A 24861-nucleotide genomic window follows, 5' to 3' on the forward strand; every position below is an offset into this window, starting at 1 on the left:
TTAAGGAAAATTTAGCTTTTAGGTTTAAACATTTTGTAATTCATTACTTGGACTTCATTTTTTGTGAATATGGAACATTCTACAGTGTTCTGCTTAGTTTTAGAGCTGGAAGAATATGACAGCTTGAGGATCACTACTAACCCCTGATGTATTCTTAATGTACTTTTTTGAACATATGGGTCTTGGGTTTTTGTATATGAAACAGAACAAAACAGTAAATGGAATTTTTGCTCTAGAATTAAATTCAATTCTAGACAATGAATTGAAAAAATTTTCCTAGTTATCTCTTCTTTTTCTCAGCACTGTTTAAGTATTTGAATAGTGACAGTAATAGAGTATTATGTAATATACAGTTTGTATAGTTCTGTAACCTATATACTAAATAGACTCCAACCACGGGTCTGTCTAGCATCAAACTAATTAACCTTCATAGTGAAATGAGAAATTTGTGGCAAATTATAGGTTAATTAGAACTGTATCCTCAGAACGTAAAACTGATCAAGATTCTTTCTTTACTTGCAGGTGAATACCCGGGCTGGACCCTCTCAACACAGCAGCCCAGCAGTCTCAGATGCACTTCCAAGCAATAGGTGAGAGCATGCGAGTAAAGCATGTCCATAAGCATGATTATCTACAAAGTTGGGTGTGAGGAAGAGGTGCATGGGATATCACCTCTTTTCTATAAAACCAAAAAGATCTGTATTTTTTTGGTCTTATAGAAGAAATTTGACCAGTTAGGTTACCCTAGCTAGCCATATATTAACCAAAGAGAAAGGACCTCATAGGGAAAGATGAAATTCAACATGTTAAACTGTTAATTTTGGTCTATGGAATGGTTTTCCTTCAATTACCAAATTTTACAGAAAATTCAGTGCCTTTGACTATTTCATGCCTTGATGATCTGGTTTATAAATTGTTTAATGCTTTTTTCCCCCTTGCTTGTCCATCTTTTAGAAGTATCATTATCTATTAACATCTTAACCAGAAAGAGACAAGGAAAGAATAAAGTGGTAAAATTTAAATTGACCAGCCATGTTGTTCATTTTTGTATCTTTGGTTGCACAGGAGATTGAAACTATTTTGGAAGGAAGATAATTTTCATCAACTCATGCTAACATTGCCCCACACTGTGATGGGTACTAGAGACTTGAGCCTTTCCAAGTGTTTTTCTGACACGCTTGAGAACTTCCAGACTATCACGGTGCTCAGGTAGAAGGAGTGACCTGCTTAAGTTGATAGAATTCTAGGTCATCTTTGTTATACTAGTACATTCAGTTATTTAGCTAGAAAACATATTGTTGTGCATACATACCTCAGAGATATTATGGGTTCCATTCTAGACCACCACAATAAAGGAAATAATACAATGAAGCAACTCACACGAATATTTTGGTTTCCTGGTGCATATAAAAGTTATGTTTACACTATACTGTAGTCTATTAAGTGTATAGTAGCATTATGGCTAAAAAATATACATACCTTAATTAAAAAATACTTTATTGCTACAAAAAGGTAATATCATCTGAGCCCGCAGCAAGTCCTAATCTTTTTACTGGTGGTGGTTCTTATCTTGATGCTAACAGCTGTTGACTGGTCAGAGTGGTGGATGCTGAAGGTTGGGATGGCTGTGGCAATTTCTTAAAATAAGACAGCAGTGAATTTTACCACATCTTCCTCTCACAAATGATTTCTCTGTAGCATGTGATACTGTTTGATAGCATTTTACCGACAGTAGAACTTCTTTCAAAATTGGAGTCAGTTATCTCAAACTCTGCCAGCTGTTTTATCAACTAACATTATGTAATATTCTAAATCTTTTTTGTTATTTCAACAATCTTCACATCATCTTTACCAGGAATAGATTCCATCTCAAGAAACCACATCCATAAGGAGCAACTCCTCATTTGTTTAAGTTTTATCATGAAATTGCAGCAATTCATTCACATCTTTAGACTCCACTTTAAATTCTAGTTCTCTTGATTTCCACTACATCTGCAGTTACTTGAACCCCTAAAAGTCACCCATGAAGATTGGATTCAACTTCTTCTAAACTCTTATTAAAATTGATATTTTGACCTCTTCCCATGTATCATGAATGTTATTAATGGCATCTAAAATGGTGAATTATTTCCAGAAGGTTTTCAATGTACTTTGTCCAGATCTATCAGAGGAATCACTATCTATCGTAGCCTTACAAAATGTATTTCTTGAATAAGAGTTAAAAGTCATGATTATTCTTTGGTCCATGGGCTGCAGAATGGATGTTGTGTTAGCAGGCATGAACACAACATTAATCTCGTTGTACATCTTTATCAGAGCTCTTGGGTGATCGGGCACATTGTCAATGAGCAATAATATAGGCAAGAAAATTTTTTTTTTTTTGGCACAGTAGGTTTCAATTTTAGTAGGCTTAAAATATTCAGTAAACCAAGTTGTAAACAGACATGCTGTTATCCAGGCTTTGGCTGTCCATTTATGGAGTACAGGCAGAGTAGATTTAGCATAATTCTTAAGGGCCCTAGGATTTTCAGAATGGTAAATGAGCACTGGCTTCAACTTAAACTCACCAGCTACATTATTTCCTAACAAGAGAGTCAGCCTGTCCTTTGAAGCTTTGAAGTTTTCATTGACTTCTATCTCCTGAACACGTAGAGGCCGCTATAGGGTTATTAATTGATCTAATTTCAATATCGTTGTATGTAAGAGAATGGGGAGGCTGGAGGAGAGAGAGACATACATAGGGAATGGCCAGTCAGTGGAGCAGTCAGAGCACACACATTTATTAAGTTTGCTATATTATATAGATGCAGTTTATGGCTCCCCAAAACAATTACAATAGTGACATCAAAGATCACTGATCACAGATCACCATAACAAATAATGAAAAAATTTGAAATGTTGCAAGAATTACTAAAATGTGACTCAGACACAAAGTGAGTAAATGCTATTAGAAAAATGGCGCTATAGATTTGATCGGTGCAGGGTTACTGCAAACCTTTACTTTGTAAAAAACGTAGTACCTGCAGAGTAAAATAAAGCAAAGTGCAATAAAATGAGATATGCCTATATTTGAAGATGATCCAGAGAAGGTGATTGCTCTGTGTGTATGTATTCACATCAGTGACTGACAAACCAACATCAAACCAAAAAAAACCCCTTCCATTCTGTGCCCAGGTTTTTCTGGGTTTAAGGCTGTAGCCAGTATTTGCACAGCCCTTTATCAGCTGAGATGTAGTTTAGGCTTCTACTTTCTCTTCCATACCTCTTCTTCCCCTCTTAACCCTGAGTCTTGGTGTTTTGTTTTGTTTTTGCCAGGGGACTTTACTGTAGGTAATTTAAAGTCTCTGCTCTGACTCTATCTTTACTCCTGTCCCCTCCCCAAAGTCACTTCCTTGATTGTAGTGTCATTATATCTACCCACCAACTTTCCTGCTACAAACATACTACTCTTAAAGTATGGTTCCTTCTTAAGCAATTCATTCTGTCTTAAAATACAGCCTGGTTATTCACCAGTGAGTCATCTGTCTTGTGATCAAGGGGTAGATTTTTTAGTTCTCATCCAGGGGCTTGACCTTGCCAGGCAATGCTTTGTAGCTTCTCTCTTCCTACTTGTTGGGCACGTGAACCATGGTCCAACAGAGTGGAGGCATGGGGACTGAGGGCCACTCATTACACTCAACTCATAAAGGTCAGGGCATTTAATTACTACCACTACTTGCAGAAAAGATATTTACACAGGCTGACCGTGAGCCTTGAGGAAAAACCAAGACTTTCCTTGGTATTTTAGGTCAAATTTTATCATTTTATAAAGAGAGTATAGAGTTGAAAAAGATGGCAAGACAGAGAAGAAGCAGAATAAATTTTCAGTTCTCTCAGGTTTGGTTTTAACATGAGTGAATTAGCTTGGTTTTTTAAAAAGTATCATTTGTACTCAGAGTATTATAAAATCTTTGGGTTGGACAGAGAGTGTCTGATCTAGTGGTTCTCAGCCTTTTGTTGTAGCATCTTCCCTTAGGCTATGACAGCCTCCCAAATCATAACAGTTTCCTCCAGTAGTGATTTCTATTATGGGAGGAATGCAACTTGAACAAGTCCTGCAGGTGATTTTAATATGCCACCTTGGCATGGCCTTGTTCTGTGCCTCATAGTGATAACTAAACAATTTTATTGAGTGTCTTCACTTCATTAGGTGCTGTTGTACACATTAGGAATACAATGTGTTCCTTGTCCTTTAGAGCTTGCTATCTTGTAAGCACACAGACATTACCCCCCAAATCCAAAAATACAAATAGCTATCTATACTAATAAAAGGGTAACATGCTAATTAGACCAGGAGACCTTCTGGGAGACCTTCTGGATGTCCTTCCGGACAAAGCCATTGTAGCGAGGCCGAGGCAGAGGCAGTTAGGGGTGATCAGGCCAGGAGGGGAGGGCATTTGGGAGTGATCAGCTGGTGGGAGGTGCAGTTGGGGATGAGCAGGCTGGCAGGGGTGACCAGTTGGGGGTGAGCATGCCGGTGGAGGGTGGCAGTTGGGGGCGAGCAGGCTGGCGGGGGCGGGGGCATTTGGGGGCAATCAGGCCGGTGGGGGGGATAGTTGGGGGCGATCCGGCCAGCAACGGGGGGCAGTTGGGGGTGAGAAGGCCGGCCAGCGGCGGGGGGGGCAGTTGGGGGCAAGCAGGCAAGCAGGCAGAGTGGTTAGGGGCGATCAGGCAGGCAGGCAGGTGAGCAGTTAGGAGCCAGCAGACCCGGATTGCGAGAGGGATGTCCCCCGAGGGGTCCCAGATTGGAGAGGGTGCAGGCCGGACTAAGGGAACCCCCCCCCATGCACAAATTTTGTGCACCGGGCCACTAGTATTTTATAATTAATTTGGAAACAAACAAGTTTTGAAGAGAGAACAGAGTAGGCAGGAATATGTTTAGATTTAGATTGCATGCTTGGGGAAGACTCTCTGGGGAAGAGTGACATTTCCCAGAAGGATGAGAAGGACTAGCTACATCAAGAACCAGAGGAGGGCACTTCAGAGGCAGGGGAGAACATACGTGAAGGCCCAGGGTGAAAAGGAACTCAGCATATTTGTAAGTAGGCCAGTTTGGCTGTGCACAGGGTGGGGTGTTGAGTTGAGGGGAGGTATGGAGAGAGAGGAGAAGAGCAATAGGGGTGATGGGCGGAAAGGAGATAGACAGGAGCCAGGTCATGCAAGGTCATGTGTTTGATTTTTCCTCTCAATATATAGATGACTTTCAGTAGGAGAGTGCCTTGGCCAGCTCTGTGTTTATGAAAGACTCTGCCTGTGGTGTGGAGAAGGAGAGGAGAAGCGCTAGTCTAAACCTACTCTCCTTAGATGCTTGACTTCTGCTTGCCAGGTGATCATCCAGACTCTTCCTGAACATCTCTATGGCAGGAATGCTCTTTATTCGCCAAGGCAGCCTCTTCCGTTTTCATGTAGCTGAATCTCAGAACACTCTTTTTCATGAACCGAGATTTGTCTCCCTTTACTACCCACTCAAAGATTTGGTTTAGCCATAGAACAGGGCTGTTCTCTCATAGAACAGGGCTGTTCTCTCTTCTAGGTGATAACTCGCCGTCGTCTTCCCTCTAAACATACTTCTCTGAGATTTCCGATCTCAGTGAATTCTCCCATATCTACTCCAGATGACCTGCCAGTCATCCTGCACAGCCTCCTGGGGTTCCCTCAGCCCCACATGCAGTCATTCCCTACCTCTGAATCATTCTGGAGTCTTGTCTACTTGCCAGCACCCCTGTTGCTATAAAGTTTGTTCAGGGTCTAGATCATTGCTACAGCCTGCCAATAGTTTCCTTCCTCCAGCCTTGCCCCATTGAAGTCCCTCCTGCACACTGCGGTCAGAATTGTCTTGCTGATGTGAGTGCTAAGCCTATCATTCCCTCTTTTACTGCTTCTCACAAACTGCAAGGAGAAGTGTACCCTCATGGCAGGTGAGCAGTGGCCTTTTACAAGTGGGTCCTCTGCCCATTCTCGCCCCCAGCCTGCCACTTTGCCCCCTCTTATCCGACATTCCAGGTCTGCTGGTAAATGCGTGGTGCCCTTAATGGATCACGTTTCCTCTCACTGCTGGGAGTTTTCACATCTGCTGCCTCTTTCCTGCTTTGCTCCTCTTTTAATCCCTTTCTTCACCTTCAGTCTGGCTAATTTTGGTCATCTTTGAGGAACAAAACTGTTATCTTCTAAAAACATCCCTGATTATTACCCACTTCCTAGTCTATACCAGGTACCCCTTCTATGAATTCCCATAATCCCCCTGTGCTTGCCTTACTATAACAGTTAGCACGTTGTATTATAATCTCTGTCCCCTGTAAATTCTGTACTCTTTGAGGACAGTGACTATAACTTATTCATTGTCTAATTCCTGGCATAATTCTTGGGATATAGGAGATAGTCAGTAATGCTTGAATGAATGAATGAACAAACTAATTTAGATTCCCTTTAAGTCTTTTCTCTGGATTAAATTCTCCCAATTCATTCAGCTTTTCTTTAAAGCCTTTTTTTTTTTTAACTGATTTTTCAGAGAGAGAGAGAGAGGAAGGAAGAGGGAAAAAGATAGAAGCATGGATGAGAGAGAAACATCTATTGGCTGCCTCCTGCATGCCCCCTACTGGGGATGCAGTTCTGGGCATGTGCCCTGACCTGGAATCTAAACAGTGACTTCTTGGTTCATGGATCAGTGCTCAACCACTGAGCAACACTGGCCAGGATTATTCAGGCTTTATGACATTATTTCTAGTCCTCTCACCCTTTTACTCTTCTTTGGATGCCTCAGTGTCCCTCTTAAAGTGTCATAACCAGGTTAAAATTGTATCACATTTAAATTTTAAAAAGACTTTAAAAGTGATTTTTAAAAGTCACTGTGACCATACAGATAAATAAAATATCGAGTAAACTGGGCCACAAAGAAAATGTCAGAATACACAGATATAATTTTTTACCAGACAAAGCTGGTAGCCAGATATTGGCATAATGAATGAAATCAGCTTTTTCCTCTGTTACTCTCAAACGCATGAATCCGTCTTTGCCTTAGGTGGGTGGCTGTTTGTTAAATTGAGTTTACTAATCCACATGGTGTTCCTAGGCCACAATTACAGAATTTAAGTCCCATTGCCAAGGCAAAGCCTTTCCCCAACATCTTGATTTTTGCCTTCTATAAAATTAGAATGATTAGACTTTCTATCTACCTCTGGTGTTAGAAGATTGATGAAGTTGTATTAAGGAATCACGTTTTGTTTCTTAGATGAAAGGTATTTTGTAAATGCAATGAATCAAAATGTTATTATTTCAAGTTGTGTAATAAAATGGAATATCTGTGGAGAAACATTGCCTGAGCATTCTTTGGTTATTTCTGTTTTTACAAAAATTGCAGCTATTAAATTGGGAGTCATCTATGGGAATAGAATGATCTAAATGTTTTTCAGGGGGAAAAAGTATGAGTATGTGTTAAGAGAGAGAGACTGACTTTGAGCAAGGTCTATACTTTAATTTTTTAAATATAAATTAGGAGTAACTGTACCGCACAGGCCAGTTTTCCTAAACTAATGCATAGGGATATAGTTATTGTAAGGATTAAGTCAGGATAATAAGTAATAGCATTTAGCACAGTGCCTGGCGTGTGGTCATCACTTAGTAAATGTTAGTTGCTATTTTTTTATTTTTTTAACTGGACTGATTTTAGGCAGTTATTTTTTTACTAGCGTTCCCGTTGCAGGAAAAATCCTGCAATAGGGTTTCCTACTGCACTCTACCCCGCCCCATCTCCGCTCCTCCCTTGTCCCCCAGCCCGCCTTCTCCGCCAGCCCGCCCCGCTCTCCTTCCTTCTCCCCCGGCCCCGCCTCCGCTCCGCCCTTCTCCTCCCCCCCCGCCCCCCCCCCCCCAGCTTGCTTGCTTCTCCACAGCTTTGCTCCCTTCAGCATCTCTTGGCTTCTTTCTACGCTGTCTTGATATGCAAATTAGCCGCCATCTTTGTTGGGGTAATTTGCATACTCGTCCTGATTGGTTGGTGGGCGTGGCTTGGTTGGTGGGCGTGGTTTGTGCATAGCGAAGGTGCGGTCAATTTGCATATTTGTCTATTATAAGGTAGGATATATGTTTCAGCTTTGGTTCCATTCTACAAAATTTGTAACTGCTGCTTCAGTGCATGAATTCTTAGATTTGGGAGGACATTGTTAAAGTTTGGAACCCTTGGTTGAGGTCATGTTTTATAAAATCAGGGGAAAGTAGAGACTAAAGCTTCATAGTCTTCATTTGACCATAGCAAAAGTTTAAGAAGTATTTAGAAAGAAGACTTTTTATTACTTAGAATAGTGTGTGTGTGTGTTTGTGTGTGTGTCCAACATATAATAATAGCCAGAACAATTATCACTATTTATCAAACACATGCCAAGTCACTGGGCTAGGTTCAAGGGTGCAAAGGGAATGGAATATATAGATAGGTGAGTAAGATGTGGTATGCGTTCTCAGGGATCTTTCAGTTTTGGGGGAGGTGTGGTAGGTTGAATGACATCTATCTACACAGATGACTAACACAGGGAGAAGAGTTACTTTGGAAGTTGAGGTTCAGAGAGAATAAATAAATAACCTGTCCCAGAGCACACAGCTAGTGAGTACCAGGATTTATTTCCACTACACATTTGCTTCCCAGGAAGTGAATTTGAACTCTAATGATAGTAAAAGATCAGGATTTAAATCATCTTATCTTTTGAAGTTCTGTAACCTTTGTTTGATGTGAACATTCGAAGAGTACATCATTAAGTACTTTGTATTTAGCAGATAAAGAGTCCACATAAAATAGCCACTGAAAGGCTACCCAAAGGCAGCAGAACTAAGCCAAAAAAAGTCACGGAAGTAGTCTACAATATTCTATCTTCATTTTGACTGTAGGCCTCTTTGTTGCTTTAAATTACTAATAGGGTTGCAGTCACTTTATTAATAGTTTTGCCATTTGGCCAGTTACTTTTGAAAAAATATTATACAAGGAGAAGGATGTAAAGAGTATAGTCTCTGTATATATGTTTTTACTCTGGAATTTTCAATGGTGTTCAAAGATGTCAATGATCTTGCCATTAAAAATTATGTTTTCCCTTTCCAGCTTAAAGAAGTCTTCTGCTGAACTGAAAAAAATATTAGCCAATGGCCAGGTAGGTGTCATTGTTAATGTTTTCAGATAGTAGTAACTTATTACTGTCTAGTTTTTGTATCCATAAACTTAAACAGATAAAGAATCCATGAATGTCTTCTTGTCATAAATGAATTACATGGCTTAATTTGATTGGCAGAACAATTTGCAGCACGTTTTTCAAACTGTGCTAATGGGTTTCACTCCCGGCAGATTGAAGTACCATGCACACACCCTGCTGCCTTCTCAGTTTAAAAAAAGTTAATCAGTTCTGAACAAGTGTGTCAACCCATGGGTTGTCGAAATGGCCCTGTATCCTGAGGTGACTGTTTCTTTCATTATCTTTGGGGAGAAAAAATAAACCAAACTGTTACTTTCTCACAAGAGCACACTTCTTTTGTACTGAAACTGGCTTTTCAGGGAAAGAGAATAACAGCAGATCTTTGGCATTTAAAATTCCGAGGCTTTAGGAGCTCTGGTTTGCCTAGTCGACTGGCCATCTTAAAGCCGCATGACTTAACCCACCCAGGGAGGGACAAACGGGCCTGCAGGCCACTTATTTCTCACTAATTTTGATTCAAGTAAATGGACACATCTGAAATAGTATAGTGCTTTTAAACATACATTGGTAAATTAAGCTACCTACAGGGTCCTCGATTCTTCAATAGCAACATAAATGTGTTTTAATGTTTGCTATAGAGGAAGCCCTTTGATAGCCTTGGAGGCAGGCGCCTGTCCATTGCGATTAAGCCTGCCTATTAGGCTCTATTGACTGAGACATCTGTGTCACTGCAAATAAAAGACTCTTATTGATTTTCTTAACTGCTGTTCACTTCCCGTCCATGTTTCGAAGGCTGAAATCTTAATTATCTCAGATGCTTATTCAGTGCCTTCACACACTGACCTCTCCAAGCCTCATTGGCATTTCATGAATCAAGTACTTGTAGTGGAGCATGTCAAGAAGACAAAGCTGGGTCCTCATGCTTGTCCTTTAATATCACCTGTAACTTTATGGCCTAATAGATGGGTGTGCCTTAAAACGGTGACTGTACGGTGGTGCTCTTGGAAGCCTGCCGTATTTAGTGCACAATCCCTTGAATACAGTTGGAAAAAGTAAGCTGATCTGGTTTTACATCTGATCGTCATCCAGAATGTGTGGGTTCTAGTCCTTACACATGTATGTACAGTGAAGACGAATCTGGTGTTGTAGGTGTAATCTTTATGAATTTCAGATGATATTTATCTAATATTTTTAACTTTAAGCAATCAGAGAATGGCTTAGATTGAGGGTCACATGTGTGTCCCTCTGGTGCCCTGTGTGTGTTTAGAATCAGTTATGAAACAAACCGGACTAAAAGCACAGCCTAGGATATTTACTTTGTTTTTTCCCTGGGATATTTATGTATCTTCAACATCTTGTTACTAATTGTAATTTATGTATGAGTCGCTTGTGTTCTTCAGCTGGAAAATATATTTCAAAATTGACATAAATTAAGAAGCTTTAACTACATTTGTTCAACCCAGGCAATGGAAAATAACCTGTCATAGATTCCCCTTTCAGAAATGAAAAACAGTTTATTTCCACTGCAAAAATAAACATCCAGAAATGTTGCTTGTGTTTTGACAACAAACCTAGTGCCATAAATATCGTAGTGGTCTCAGTTATGAGGTTCCCTTCAGTGGAAGATTGTCACGACAGTGATTTTTTATGCTTAAAGATTGTATTGCTTTCCCTGGGGAATGTGATAACCCCACATTAAACAGTATGGTGTTTTCTTTCTCTTAAGGATAAGCCTTCTTTATATTTACTTTCATTCACAAAAACAAACACAATTGGAAGTCTTCAAAAATTCCTCTTTATTCTACCAATTCCTCAATTCCTTGATGCTATAGGGTAACTAAAGAGTGAGTGAGATTGCATTGCAGCGAGGTAATGTGCACAGTTGTGGGCATCAATAAATTTCTGGGCTGAATACTGACACCCCTTGATATGGAAGATGTAAGTCACATTTAACGATACTTTAACACTTGAGCATAGTTTTTTATTTTAGTGGTTTATGCTCTCAAGCATTAATAATGATTTGCCTTTCCACTAGCCTCCACTTAGATTTAATAAGGAATTCATATTAATCATTAAAAGAAAGGGACATGATTCTTCAAGATAATCAAATATTGACAGGTTAGAAATAGCTTTCTGCCTGGGTTCATTGATATAGGTTATGTGATATAAATATTTATTTCTTTTCTGTCACTCAGAGTAAATGCCACCAATTGATTCAGCATTGATATAGTGTCAACAGTTCATAAGAAACATTTGACTGGCTTGTATTTTCCGATTAGTCTCTGCTCTATAAAGTGGGATTTACTAAATCTCTCCAATTGTCTGCTCATAGAGTGTGACTGCTTTCTGAAACCATTATTGCTTCGATTTGTGAAGCAAAGGTCTAGTGATAGGACTAGTTTCTGTCAGACCTTTACATATAAAATAAGGATTAATTGAGCATTTTTATTTTAATGATTTATAAGCGATAGATACTGATTCTTCTTAACACAGACAGACAATAAACAAAGAATATTTTCTTTGCTGATTCATAATTGAATTCCATTTCATTTTTCCCATTAATTTCATTAATATTATATTAAATCAAGCACTTTTTTAAAAGTTTAACATTTAGTCATTGGACTAGAGACACCATTTTTCTGTTATTGCTTAAGTAGAGGATTCCTTAAGGTATTTTTGGCATGTTTTATTTAGAACTATAAATCAGTACCAAATATGTGTTTTCTGGATGTGTTTTTTCCCCCACTTTAGTTTTAGTGTGCTATCATCTATTTAACATTGGCTCTTGATTTGAAACTGAAAAAAAAAAAGCCCAGTGGGTCAATTTAAAGGATTTAAAACGTGCATAGTTACTCCAAGTATGTGTAACTTTGACCTTTGCATTTCTAAAGTTGTTTTTCCTCTTTTTAATTTTAGATTTTGTAGGAGATTTTATGACAGTATTTTGTTATTGCCAATAAATCAAGCATAATTGTACTGAGAAGTCACAGATCTAGAACTGATTCTGATCCTGCTGCATGTTTGGCTAGTATTTTGAGAACTTCAAATGCCTTTAGAAAAAACTTTTTGTTTTAAAAAAACAAAAGGAGGAGGAAGAAAAATAGGTATTGTACTATAAAATTAGCTTTAAAATCTATTCTCCCCAGTATATAAAACTCTTAGATTCTTACAGTTCATCTTAGATCCCATGTGAAGACTGAAACATAAATGAGACTGTGTATGTAAGTCCAGACTACATGACACCCCACACAACACACTCTTTCCGCCCTGGGTGTCGTGCCTACATTTCTTTCACCGCACCTGCCTCTCTTTCAGCAGGAGCAGAGCCCAGTGCCAGTCATTTCTCCCAGGTCATTTTGGCAGCTGACAAGTAATCGTAACTCTCTTGGCTTTTTCTTTTTCCACCCTCACATCTGTTATTCTGTCTTTTATTTGCCTTTTTTTTCTTAGTCAAAACAAGGAAACTGAGTTATATTTAAAATTTATTTTGGTATCTTTGTTGAATAAAACTTTTATTTCACCTCTTTTCTATGTAAAATGGTATGTGATTTTTAAGTTTTCTTCTTAAAAACAAATACCATAACTAATGAAATTGCTTTTAACTTGTGAGTGCCCTTGAGTTGATTATTTTCCTTCCTCTGGGCAGTGACCATGGATGGCGAGGCTGTCCATCCATACCTACACAGATCAACTGCTAAGATCGAGGCTCTAGTGGAGCACATGAAAGACAGTTCTAGCCATGACTGGTTGTTGACTAGTTATATGACCTATGTGAATTGGGCTAAATGGTTAAAATGCTATATAATTCTGTGGTTATGAGATCTGATCCTAACTATTGTATTATTTAAATGTACTCTGTGGCTTTTAAACCCCACTTTTGCATCATAATGAGCTCTCTTCCTGTGCTTCATTTTGAAAAGTTGGATTAGTAGACTTATCTAAACTAAAAGGGCAAAAGTGTTAACTGTTCGTTGATCCCTTTAATGGTTTTCTATAATTGAGGTCAATTAAAGTAACACATTTTGATCAGAGCTATGAAAATCTGAAAATTTTATAATCAATTCATGAGGTCAGCTCTGATAGTTTTCCTTTGTGAAACTTTTTTTGCATCATAATATTTGTATACCATACAAAATTAGAAAATTTAAATAAGCAAAAAGAAAAAGAATCTAATTTTTAAAATATAAAATCTATCAGTAAGTTTGTAGGTCAGGCAATGGTCTATAAAACTTTAAAACATCATAGAAACACTTTACCCATTTTTTTATGGATACTGTCTTTTTAAGTGGTATTGTTCCTAGAACTTGTTCAAAACCATTTTTATATTTATGTGGCATTTACAATCTACCTCTTTATCCGAGGGATTCCAGACTCCTATCCTTGAATTTGCTTACGTAGCGCGCACACACACACACACACACACACACACACACCATACAACCTTCTCTATCTTCTGACTGTTCTGGATGCCTACCTGCTTAGGTTGGAGTGCTGGGAATGCTGGACGGGTGGCTGTTCCCCTTCTCTTTTCAACTTTAGAAAAACTTGAAGTTAATTTTTAACGGGTAGTAGAGGTAAAAAGACTATGAATTTGGGATTATAATGGTTGAAGCTGCTCAGCGACCTGCCATACTTATTCCTTTGCCTTCTCTTCTTCCAACAAAATACCACAAAATCAAACCCCCTCCAAAGTCCTAGATCTATCCTCGTATATTATTGGAATATCAATATGTCTTGGTTTGGGTATTTTTCTGAAAGGAAACTCCTGATCCTTTTACCAGAAAGGGCCTGATGGAGTGATGGAGGCGGAGGGGATATGACCACAGAATGCACCTCTGTTCCCGGTTCCCATATACTCCATAGCTCCAGCCTACTTACTCTTAAATCTCAGTGCCCCTAATTCAGAATTTGTGAACTTGAGTGAAATTTACTTCAAGCCATATGAGGGTACAGCTTATTTGCCTGAGTCATTTCATTAAAGTTTGATAAAAGGTGTCAAGATGGGATGATATAACATAGCTCAAAAGGGTCAGAGGAGTTTTCAGGGGCTGATTTATTTACAGATCGCTCCTAGAAATTTACTTCAAGCCATGATGAGGGTGCAGCTTGTTAGGCAAGTTAATGGTACAAATTAGGTTGTTAGAGTCATGTTTCAACTACATAGAGAAATACTTTAAAGGAATTAGCCTATTTGTACCCACCAATAGATACTGCTATTTACATATGTATCCTTTATACACATCCATCAAAGTAAACCCAATAGCAACGCTGCTAGTTTAGCATCTCAAGTTACTCTATGTGCTCCTTTTTTTAATGCTGTCTTAAAATTTATCATTTGGTCCAGAATAATGAGGCTTTTTTCTTCACGCCACATCTTTCACGCAGGTTAAAATATGTTGTTGTTGTTTTTCTGTATTAGTAATATAAAGGTAGTGAGGAACAGAATTTCCCTAAAATGAGGAAATAGTTGTCAGTTTGTCCGACTTGACTGTCATATATCCACTGACCCTAAATATAGTAATTAGCTAATTGCAAATTGCATCAATCAGGTTGTACTACAATTAAATCGGGTAGGGAATTGGCCCTTGACACATTAATCTGTCAGTATTCTTTTAGTGGGTGGCAAAGTGGCTTGAAAAGGAAGCTGTTTCTGTTACCTGCACTGTACTCCTAATTATTACAGTTCTCCGAAGCTTCAGTTTCAGAAATGTGTAGAAGAAAAATATTTCCCTTGATAAATGAAGCCTTGCTTTATTCAATTGGTGGAAGTTTAGAGTACAACAAAATAGTTAAAGCTTTACTATAATAGTCTGAAAGCAAACTATTTTTTTCCAGGTGGTATTGAATTAAAAACTCCATCCATTTTCTGCCCATGCAAGGCAGTTCAATTCCCTGGAAATTGATTTTTTTTTTCAGGGCTTAGTATGGCTTTTCCCAAGCTTTAGCTATATGGAAAATAACACCTTTATTGAAGCCACTTAGTGAACAAAGTTGGCAGTTAATTTTTAAGCAACCAGACCAGTGTGTAGAAAATTACTAAATGGATCAAATATAATCTGACTACTCTTAAAGTAATTTGATAAATAATTATTTAGGGAGTTATTTTGTGGGTACTAAAATAATTTACTATTACTTGTGATACAAATGAAAGTAGTATTTGTGGCATAACAGTTTTACAGAACCTGGGGAAATGTGTATGCTTTTTTATATATTAAATTATGGAAATGACTTTATAAGAATCACATGCTTATATGGCTTTCCTTTATGTATTATAATATATGACTATATATGCATTTTAAAGTGCATTAATTCGGCACTTGTCTATCATCTAATATGATTTCTACCCAGTTGCTGTTCCAAAGAAAAGCTATATCTACTCTAGGAAAAATCATTAACATTGTTCAGTTTGTTTAATGTTAATTGTAGGGTCATCTGAGGAGTTTTCAGGGGCTGATTTATTTACAGATCGTGAATTAGATTACTGTGTGTGTGTGTTATCTTCCCAAGTTTGACTTTGGTTATGTGCAGCGCTGTTGCATCGGTTATATGTAGTACTGGAGACTGTGTTCTTATCAGTATCTCTGACCTGACCCTTTTGAGCTATGTTATATCATCCCATTTTGACACCTTTTATCAAACTTTAATGAAATGACCCAGGCAAACAAATTGTCATTAAACTTTCCATCACTTTGTCCCTTGGTATCGTCTTTTATAAATTGGACAGCAAATGTTGTATTGATCTTCTCGTTCTTGCAGCTGAACTTGAAATGACCCAGACTGCTTGTTGTTTATGGCCCAGAGTTGCTTTTCCTTGACATTTCCATCCACAGCATGACACCCTTTTTGTTTTTCTTTCTTTCTTGTGGAGATGAATGAACAAGACATACGGTATCGAGACACTCTTGGTCATGGCAACGGAGGCACAGTCTACAAGTGAGTAGTCAATTTTGTTTAAACTTTCCACCCTCCACATGTGGGTATCCAAGTTCTCCTTGGCACAGATTTTTAAAAGACCACCAGGCTTAGATCTTATTTCCAAATTTAACTCCAAAATTCTGCAAGGCATTTATTTTTCTCAGGAATTGCTTGGAAAAGTACATTCATATAGCCTTTTTAATATTTCTGAGTCTGCATTTCTCCTGGGTGATCTGTTAATAGTCCACCATTAGCAAGTGTGCCTTTAATTGGCCTGAAGTGTAATGCATATTTTCCTTCTCCTTTAACATGATTTTTAAAAACTTGCTAGCACCCTATGCTAGTCCCCTGCCTGTTTATCGCTATGCCCAGTGGAGGACAAACCTTATAAATACCACTACTTTGCCCTGTGTCGACATTGTAAGTTATTAACAAGACTTCTTCCTGTTGTATTTCCTTTTCTCCCCACCCCACTCCCCTGAGAGAACTTCTACACATTGATGAATATGTTAAGTTGTAAAATTCTCCCAAATTCAGGTTGCAGTGATCTTGTCCTAAAGGAGTGTTCATTTTCATATTAAAAAATGCTAACCGTAAAATGTAGTTCTCTCGATAGGGAAGTCTTTCTCATGTTGTAGTGCAAAGTTTAAACTACATAATGTAATATCTGGTACTTAATAGTCTGCAGTGGTGTATGAAAAATATTCCACCAGGAATTAAAAAATCCATACTCTGTAAGAAAGCCCTGAGGGAGTAATAAAGCTTTCCTCCAGAGAGCTAACCCTGCATCACATTACGATTGTGTTTTTACCTTAGATATTTTAACATTGATATTAATATATATTTTCAAAGTTATAAAATAATTTATTTTCTAACTGGTTACTAATATTCCTAGAATTTTAACTAACCACATGAATACATGTAAAAATTGCCCTATGACCATGAAGGGTCGCATCCTAAAACTCCAGAACAACCTCCACACGTAGATGCAGTCTTGGCATAGAATTAGATTCCTCAGGGTTAGAAGCTCCTTCAAAGTCATCTGCTTCAGTCCACACCCAGGGCTTCAAGTCCTCCCTGCAGGTAGAGCCAGGATGTGAGTACTTTCTCCTGAATACAGTCCTTCAGAACTTGTGTTTACATTATCTGGATGATTTTTCCCTACCGATGACTGGATACTGTGAATAGTTGGTCTAAATGTTAAGTATTTCCATTATGATAATTCAGAAGATAAAGTAAGGGCATATATCTTATACAGCACTTGGGTCTTGCTTTCAAATGTTTGATGACTAATGTGTCTAGTGAGTTTGAGGCTACTGTTGGCCTTCCTTGGGTCATACTAGCATTTCTTCCCATGAAATCCCTAGTTCTGCACAAATAGCATCTCTTCATTTTAGTCCTCTCCTCACTTTTATCTGACTTGGATTTTTACTCTTTTCTGAAGGTTCATGGGCTCAGGTATTCTTAGAAAGGAAGGAAGGAATATGTATACTCCGATTTTATTCTCCTGATTTCCCTGAAGGGAGAAGTTTTCAAAACTTCAACCTTCCTTCTTCATGCTTTCATGCTGATAGCCAGATATAATAATACAGTAAAGATTTCTAGCAACTCTTTGGATTCCTTTTATTGGTTTCAAATGGAATCCAAAAACATTTCTTATTTGTGCTGTTTCATCAAATGTTTAACTGTTAAGCATGTTTGTAATTTTTTATCAAAGGCCTATTATGAATTTACTATCCTGGTTTGTTCCAGAAGGGAGAAAACATAAAGCCACCAAACCCCAGCAGATAATTTTTACTTGAAATAATATTCTAATGTTAAAATTCTAATCTTTTACCTTAAAACAGGCTTATGTTTTTAAAAAGGAGAGGGATGGAAGTAACAGTCCCACCTAGCAAGGAAAAATTTTAGCAAAATTACATTAGTATTTTTTTAAATATTATTTTTAATTGTGATAAAATACATAAAACATAAAATTTACCATCTAAATCATTTTTAAGTTCAGTGGTATTAAATACATTCACATTATTGTGCAAGCTCCAACACCACCCATCTGCAGAACTCTTTTCATCTTGCAAATATGCCCATCCTATATGATAAAAGGCCAGCAACCATAAGTGTAACGACCGGAACGACCGCTCGACCAGTTGCTATGCGGTGGGGGGCCAGCGAGGGGAACCAGGTGGCTGGCGGGGGTGGTAGGGCAGGACCGGGGACTGGCGAGCAGGCAGAAGATAGGCCTGATCGCAGGCTAGGCCTAGGGACCCTACCTGTGCACGATTTCATGCGCTGAACCTCTAGTTAAATAATAACTTCCCATTTGCCAGGTTAATGTTGTTTTTAGCAAGAAGCATGGCTAGAACTTCTTCTTTTATTAGGGCCACAATATCCAAGGGAACATCCTCCCACATGTCCTTAGCCCTTTAATTTGCTGGCATGCTACAGTGAATTAGCAACTTATTCTAAGAGTTCATTTAGCTACCATTTCTTAGACTTAATATGCATGTTGTAAGACTTAATGGTTTTGGCAGTGGTTGTTAATGGAGGTTGAGTACTAAAATATGATCATTTTAGTACTTTATTTTGTATAGTTGATTTCTTATAAAAAGAAGACATTTCAGTTATCTTATTGCCTAGGTGATTCTTAAGGAAAAGGACATGAAGATACCAAATTGCATAACTTCTTGTCATTTATCATTGGCCTTCATTTCTTCCTGGGCTTCAATGTATGCTGTTCTTATGTCCCTGGCTTTTAGTTTAGCACAAAGAAATGATATAATCATCAAGAAATGAAAATCCACTTTACTAAAGTCTCTATAAAACCAAATCTTTTATGTGTTATGATTGACTTTCTCCTACAATAAGTTTACCTTAATGGTGTTGACTATAAAAATTTTGATTTTTTTTCAAACAAAATGATTACATTACAGGCTATGCTACATAAACTAGATGAAGAAAATATTGGAAAATCCACTCATTGGTAACAAAACTGCTTAATGGGCCTATTTAATTTTTTTCTTATAAAGTATAATAAAGCTAATAAATACTAAGCAAAAGTTTAACATTCCAGTCTTACTTGCTCCACTTTATGGGCTATTGTGACTTGCAAGGGACAAACTGCAATATATATTACTTAATAGTTGATGACATTTTCATCCCTTAGGTCTAGATGTTTTCTCCAGTTATGCAACATGAAATTCTGGGCCCAGGCATTTAAACCAAATGTGGAGTTTGTGTCTAGTCCCTGCTGTTCTCTGATAGTGACCTAGGCAGATAATTTTAAGTTGGCATTTCTTGGATTACTGAGTTGGATGAAATGGACCATAAAGGAAACACCTTTCACTAAACTATAGCCCAAGCCTAGGAGGAAGAATAATTTAGGAAAAGGAAATGAATGCACCTTCATTATTGCTCCATTTACCAAAGTACTACAAGTTGTTCCAAAAAATTAATTCAGGAAAGACACATGTTCTATTCCCCTCTGAAAGGTTCACAGTGAATCTCAAAAACTTTGAGAAAGTAGAGAGCAGTATATGTTGTGATTAAATGTGGGGGCTCTGAGTATGAATCCTGCATCTGCCACTAACTAGCTGTGTAACCTTGGGAATGTTATATAATGTCTTCTGCCTCAATTTCCCTATGTGTAACATGGGGATATCTGTCTTACAAAGTTGTTGTGAGGTTAAATGAGATGTACCATAGAAAAAGCTTACCACTATGACTGACACTAAATGTTAGCTACTGGTAATGGCAGTACTGATAACAGAAAAGTCATTAAGCCTTATGCTCCCTATGCTTACTTGGCTATGGGATTATTTTTCTGAGATACACCTATAAACATCTCACAGAATTACTGTTGTGTTGAATTAACTTTGAGAAATTCTACATTATATTATATGTAGTTTATTTCTGTGTTTTCTTCTATTTTCTAGTTGTCTCATGAATATGATTACATAAATCTTACAATGATTTTTTTTAAAGTTTCTAGGTATTTTCTCTTTCATCGTGGTATTTTGTAATTGCTGTAGGATAGCTGGTATAATATTAAGCCCATTTACCACTGGGGAAAGCCAGGGCTCGCATTCCTGTGACCATTCGGTAGCAGAGCCAGGAACTCTTTCAGAGCTCCTCTTTCTTTCACTTCCCCGCCCCTTCCCTTCCCCCCTCCCCCCCCCCCCACCCCTGCAGTGTTGTTTCTCAAGGTCAAGCAGAGTCCATTGTGTTTCCTTGTATTTTCTAGTGTACCCAGCATAGTCCTAAGGATAGATCGATTCTTTATATATGTTGCCTGAAATGGAATGAGGCAAGTGGAGGTTTTTTCAAGCTGGTTTTAATAAGGCTTTTTAATTGGTCCCTCCCCATATCTAGCTACTTAGAGATCTTGCAGAATTCAGAATTCTATTGTTTTAGAATATTAACCAAGAAGAATAGAAATTTCTAAATTAAGGGCTATATTTGTTTTTGTTTTTTTGTTTTTTGGGTTTGATCAAAACTTTATTACTTTTGGCTAAAGGCTCTTCTAAAACTCACAGAGCAAAAACAAAACAACAGTAACAAAAAGCAGGTGCATTGTGATATTCCTGGTAAGTTGTGGAAGTTCATGCCTGAACAGAGATGGAGTAAATTCTAAGCATGCAAAAGTACTAGTTCAGAAATTAATTCTGCCAGTGTAAACTGGAGGATTGTTCTCAATAAGTTACAAATAAGTAACAGTATGCAAGCAATATATGTTACAGTAAAACCTCTTTTTTAAAAAACAACAACACACTTTTGCTTCTTGTCTGTTTATACCACTTATCAAATCATGTTCTTTATACGCCACATGCACACTGTACATGCCAAGCCTCCCTTCGCTAGGTGGGAGGCTCTCTGGATTCAGTCTCCAGGTTGGTTGAGGCCAGTCAGCTGACCCATGTCAGAGCTCTTGTCACTGTGCCGTCAGGCCTGCTTGCAGACAGGTTTCTTTGCTTTTACCCAGGTTTGAGGTCTGCGTTTCATTCCAGTCTTCTTGATACATATTTTATATATATGCATCAGTCTTTGGTTGGAATTCTGATAACAATTCTATGTATTGATTTGAAATCATCATAAACTCAAAATGGAGTTGAAGTAATCTTTAGTCGATATAGTTAAGGGCTATATTTGAACGACTAATTTTCTTACAGATGTCATAACTTTGAGAACGTAGCACCCATTAACCCAAGTACTAGTTACTGTTCTCTTTTCTTGGATAGTATGGCACATTGAAATGAAAGTAATTAACAGTCTCAATTGTTATGGAAACATTCTATAATTATGGAAACATTCTATAATCATGAAGGCCAGTCACTAAGGTTCTTTGCTCTATCTTCACAATTTGATGGAGTCACTTAAGCTTTGGGTCTAGAAATGAAGTAATATTTAACTCTTAGGACTTAAGTCATGCCAACTCAGTTAGCTAACAAGCACTTAAGGAACATCTTTTATATTTTTCCCTTAATACAAATTATTCATGCTAAGACTCAAGTTGCCAGCTTTTGGGCCATGTATTCTATTCTATAGGTGTTTGAAAACAGTAATAAATTTTCTGCCTCCATCTGCTTCCTAGAGTACAATTAACCCTTTGCACTCGCTTGCTTTTTTCTCTATTCCTTTATTCTAATGCTAACCGTGTCGAGTCACACTCGACATCCGAGTGCAAAAGGTTAAGGGTCTAACCTGATTTGGGGTAGAATTTTCTCAGTGATATAATAGGTAGCATATATGCTGTCTATATGGTGTTATGAAGATTGGCTATATGCCATTATTTACAAATTATTTAACTATATCTAGAGACAAGAAGAAGAGGGAAGAGATAATACTCAAAGATGTTGGACTCTCCTCCTTTATGTTGTCTTATCTATTTTACGAGCTGTTTGTTGGGCAGTAGGGTGAGGATGGTCCTTGGAGATGGTAACTGAGATCATGTGAATTAGTAAAATGTATTCTGCCCTCGTGATATGATTGGACAGGCCAATTAAAATATTATACTTGTGTTTTGGAGCTGGAATTATTTCAGTTACATGATTTCTTTCATGAAAATTAAAAGCTCTGGTGGTCAGTTATATAAAATGAAAAATACATTGTTGCCTAATTAAACGCTGTTTAGGAAACAAAAAAATTTAAATCATGGGACTTCTAAGAGGAAACATAATAAAAAGAGTCCTGACGAAACCTATGTAGAACCACATAGTACCCAGTAACTCTCACTTTTTTCACCAGCTGACCTGAAAAGTGACCCCAGCTTCTCTGCGGACTGCATCAGGAACCCCTCAATCCTTTATATGCTTTCCTTGAAGTGCATCTTATAAATTAAGAGTAGTTTTTAAATGGTCTTGATATTGACCCAGGAGTAAGGTGATAGTGTGATTTATTTTAACTTTAATTTCCAGTCAAATGACAAGCATTTTCCTCGCAACCAAGGTCATATTTTTAAAGCAAACAAGATATCATCTTAATGCAAAATTAAATACTTATATATTGCTGGATTGCATTATAGTATCATGTGACAAGTAAGGATATTAATATTTCCAGAAAATCAATGAGTATTTGTCAAATAAAATTAATTACGTATGTTTCCCTTCCCCCCCCCCCAGCATTCATTGTTATAGGTTTGTTTCATACAATAATGTGTATTGTATTGATTAGAATTTAAAGAATGAACCTAAGCTCCTGATTTGCTATACCTTTCCCACCGTTGCTCCTCCCTCCACATTCCTATAGCTTCACACATGCTCATATCTATTATTGCAACGATGGATTATTGGCATCCAACCAACATGACAGGATGTCACAGGTTGCTGAGTGTAGATTTTCAGACTGTTAACTATTTCATGCTAAGACTCCCACCCAAATTAACTATTATTGAAATAGTTTATTGAGATTGAAGTATTGATCATTTTCTGCTAATCTTGGCTTAAGGGAAGAGGAGGTGGTGGTGTTTTTGAAAGATACTAAATTTCATTTAAAAAAATCTCATTTATTTAGCCTTTTCTTCCTATTTTATAGCCTCTATTGTTTTATTGCTTGGAAAAGTGTAGCTTGGCTTTATTTTTATGACAGTATAATTATACTTCAGAAATGTACTTGATTACTATGGATAACAAAATTGTTCTAGTATATTGTTTTGGCCAATATTGCTATACAAACAACTTTTCAGTCAATTGAGTCTGGTAGAAATCAATACATTATGGTAATATTTCAAGTATGAATTTGCTGAATCTAAGTATTTCAACACCATCTCCTTTCAGGGAAAAATGATTTTGAAGTGGTAAGACTTCTAATATTTTATTTTATTAAAAATGCTTTCTTTATAAAGAAATTTAAAATCCCCAGCAGAAATAGTTGTGAGCATATAAAGACACAAGACTACTTCTGTTTTAATAGGGTGGAAGAGATCTAATTTCCATTTGAAACCTATTCTCTGGCTGCATTAGGAGGGTATTACAACTGGGTTTTACTTTTTATCACAGTATGCCACCTTTGGATTCAAAAGTGTCTGGTCCTGAGTACTGAGTTTACAGAGATTTGTGGATAGCTCAGAGACCACCTGGATGAGCATGGAGAGAATAATAAGGGGTCTGGGAATTGTGCCTGTCCAGTCCTCCTTCATTCATTTGTTATACAGTCATGTTCTGAGCATGTGCTGTGTGGAGGGCAGTGTACTGGCTGACAAGGACAGCCCAGCTCTCATTGGACCTGTGTCTAGAAGGATGGAGAGTTAAGTATGGGTCGTGTCTGGGTCATCTGGGTAGGTATCCTCGCAGGGCCTAGCACTGCCTTACCTACTGTAGCCACTTAGCATTGCAGGAATGAACCTGCAGAAGCAGATTCTTCACAACCTAAGGATGGACACAAGGTGTTGTCCATTGCTAGCAGCTCTGGAAGGTATGAATTCGCCTACCTTAGGCTGAATGACATGGCTCTTGTTCAGAACTGCTGAGAAAATCATTCCCACTTTGACCCGGACATGACATGACTGCAGAGGTTGCTCCCAAATCTGAAGTTCCAGATCTAAATTCAGCATTCAGCTTTCATAAAAATATTATGTCAGGTGATGCATGGTTTTTTTCTTTCTTACTGTAGATTCATTTATTCGTTGAATAAATACTTACTGAGGGTTTCTCTATGCCAGGGACTGTCCAGAGCACATGCAATTCAGTAGTGAACAAGACAGACAAGTTTCCTGTGCTCCTGGACTCACACGAACTAGTAAGACAAACAGTAATGAAGGAAATGAACACCGGAATAAGATGATATCAGACCTTGCAAGAGCTATAAAGAATGTAAAGTAGGTGCTCAGCAAGGCTTATCTGAGGAGGTGATATTTGAGCCAAGACCTGAAGGACAGGAAGGAGCCAGTCTTGGGGAAATCTGGGAAAAGAACCTTCCAGGCAGAAGGAACCACTAGTGGCAAAACCCTAAGATGGGTGTGAACATGTTGTGTCTAGGCCAGCATCTTTGGAGTGGTGTGAGCTCAGGGGAGAGCAGAGAGTTGGCCATGGCGTCATCATGCTGGATGTTTTAGACCTTGCTAAGTCATGCTAAAGAAGGCATGGCCAGTCTGGCTACCCCTTATATTACCAGTGAGAAGGACAAAGCTTGGAAGGGTTAAGTGGCATGCCCAAGGTTAAATCAAGAGTAGAACTCAGTAGAAAACATCGAGTTGTATACCTTAAATATATATAGTTTTTATTTGTCAATTATACTTTAATATGAAAGC

At 37.9% G+C, this 24861-nt stretch overlaps 1 protein-coding gene across 3 annotated transcripts in view; it reads left to right on the plus strand.

Moving 5' to 3' along the window:
* The window catches only part of MAP2K5 (mitogen-activated protein kinase kinase 5), a 269269-nt gene that overhangs the window by 46152 nt on the left and 198256 nt on the right, over nt 1-24861 (plus strand). For all 3 annotated transcript variants that reach the window (XM_079768368.1, XM_079768369.1, XM_079768370.1), the window contains exons 6-8: nt 523-590; nt 9119-9167; nt 16075-16139. In XM_079768368.1, coding sequence (XP_079624494.1) covers nt 523-590; nt 9119-9167; nt 16075-16139 — 182 coding nt within the window. The remainder of the gene's footprint in view (nt 1-522; nt 591-9118; nt 9168-16074; nt 16140-24861) is intronic.

This window comes from Cnephaeus nilssonii, assembly GCF_951640355.1.
Source record: "Cnephaeus nilssonii genome assembly, chromosome: 4".
In the NCBI taxonomy this organism is placed as follows: domain Eukaryota; kingdom Metazoa; phylum Chordata; class Mammalia; order Chiroptera; family Vespertilionidae; genus Cnephaeus; species Cnephaeus nilssonii.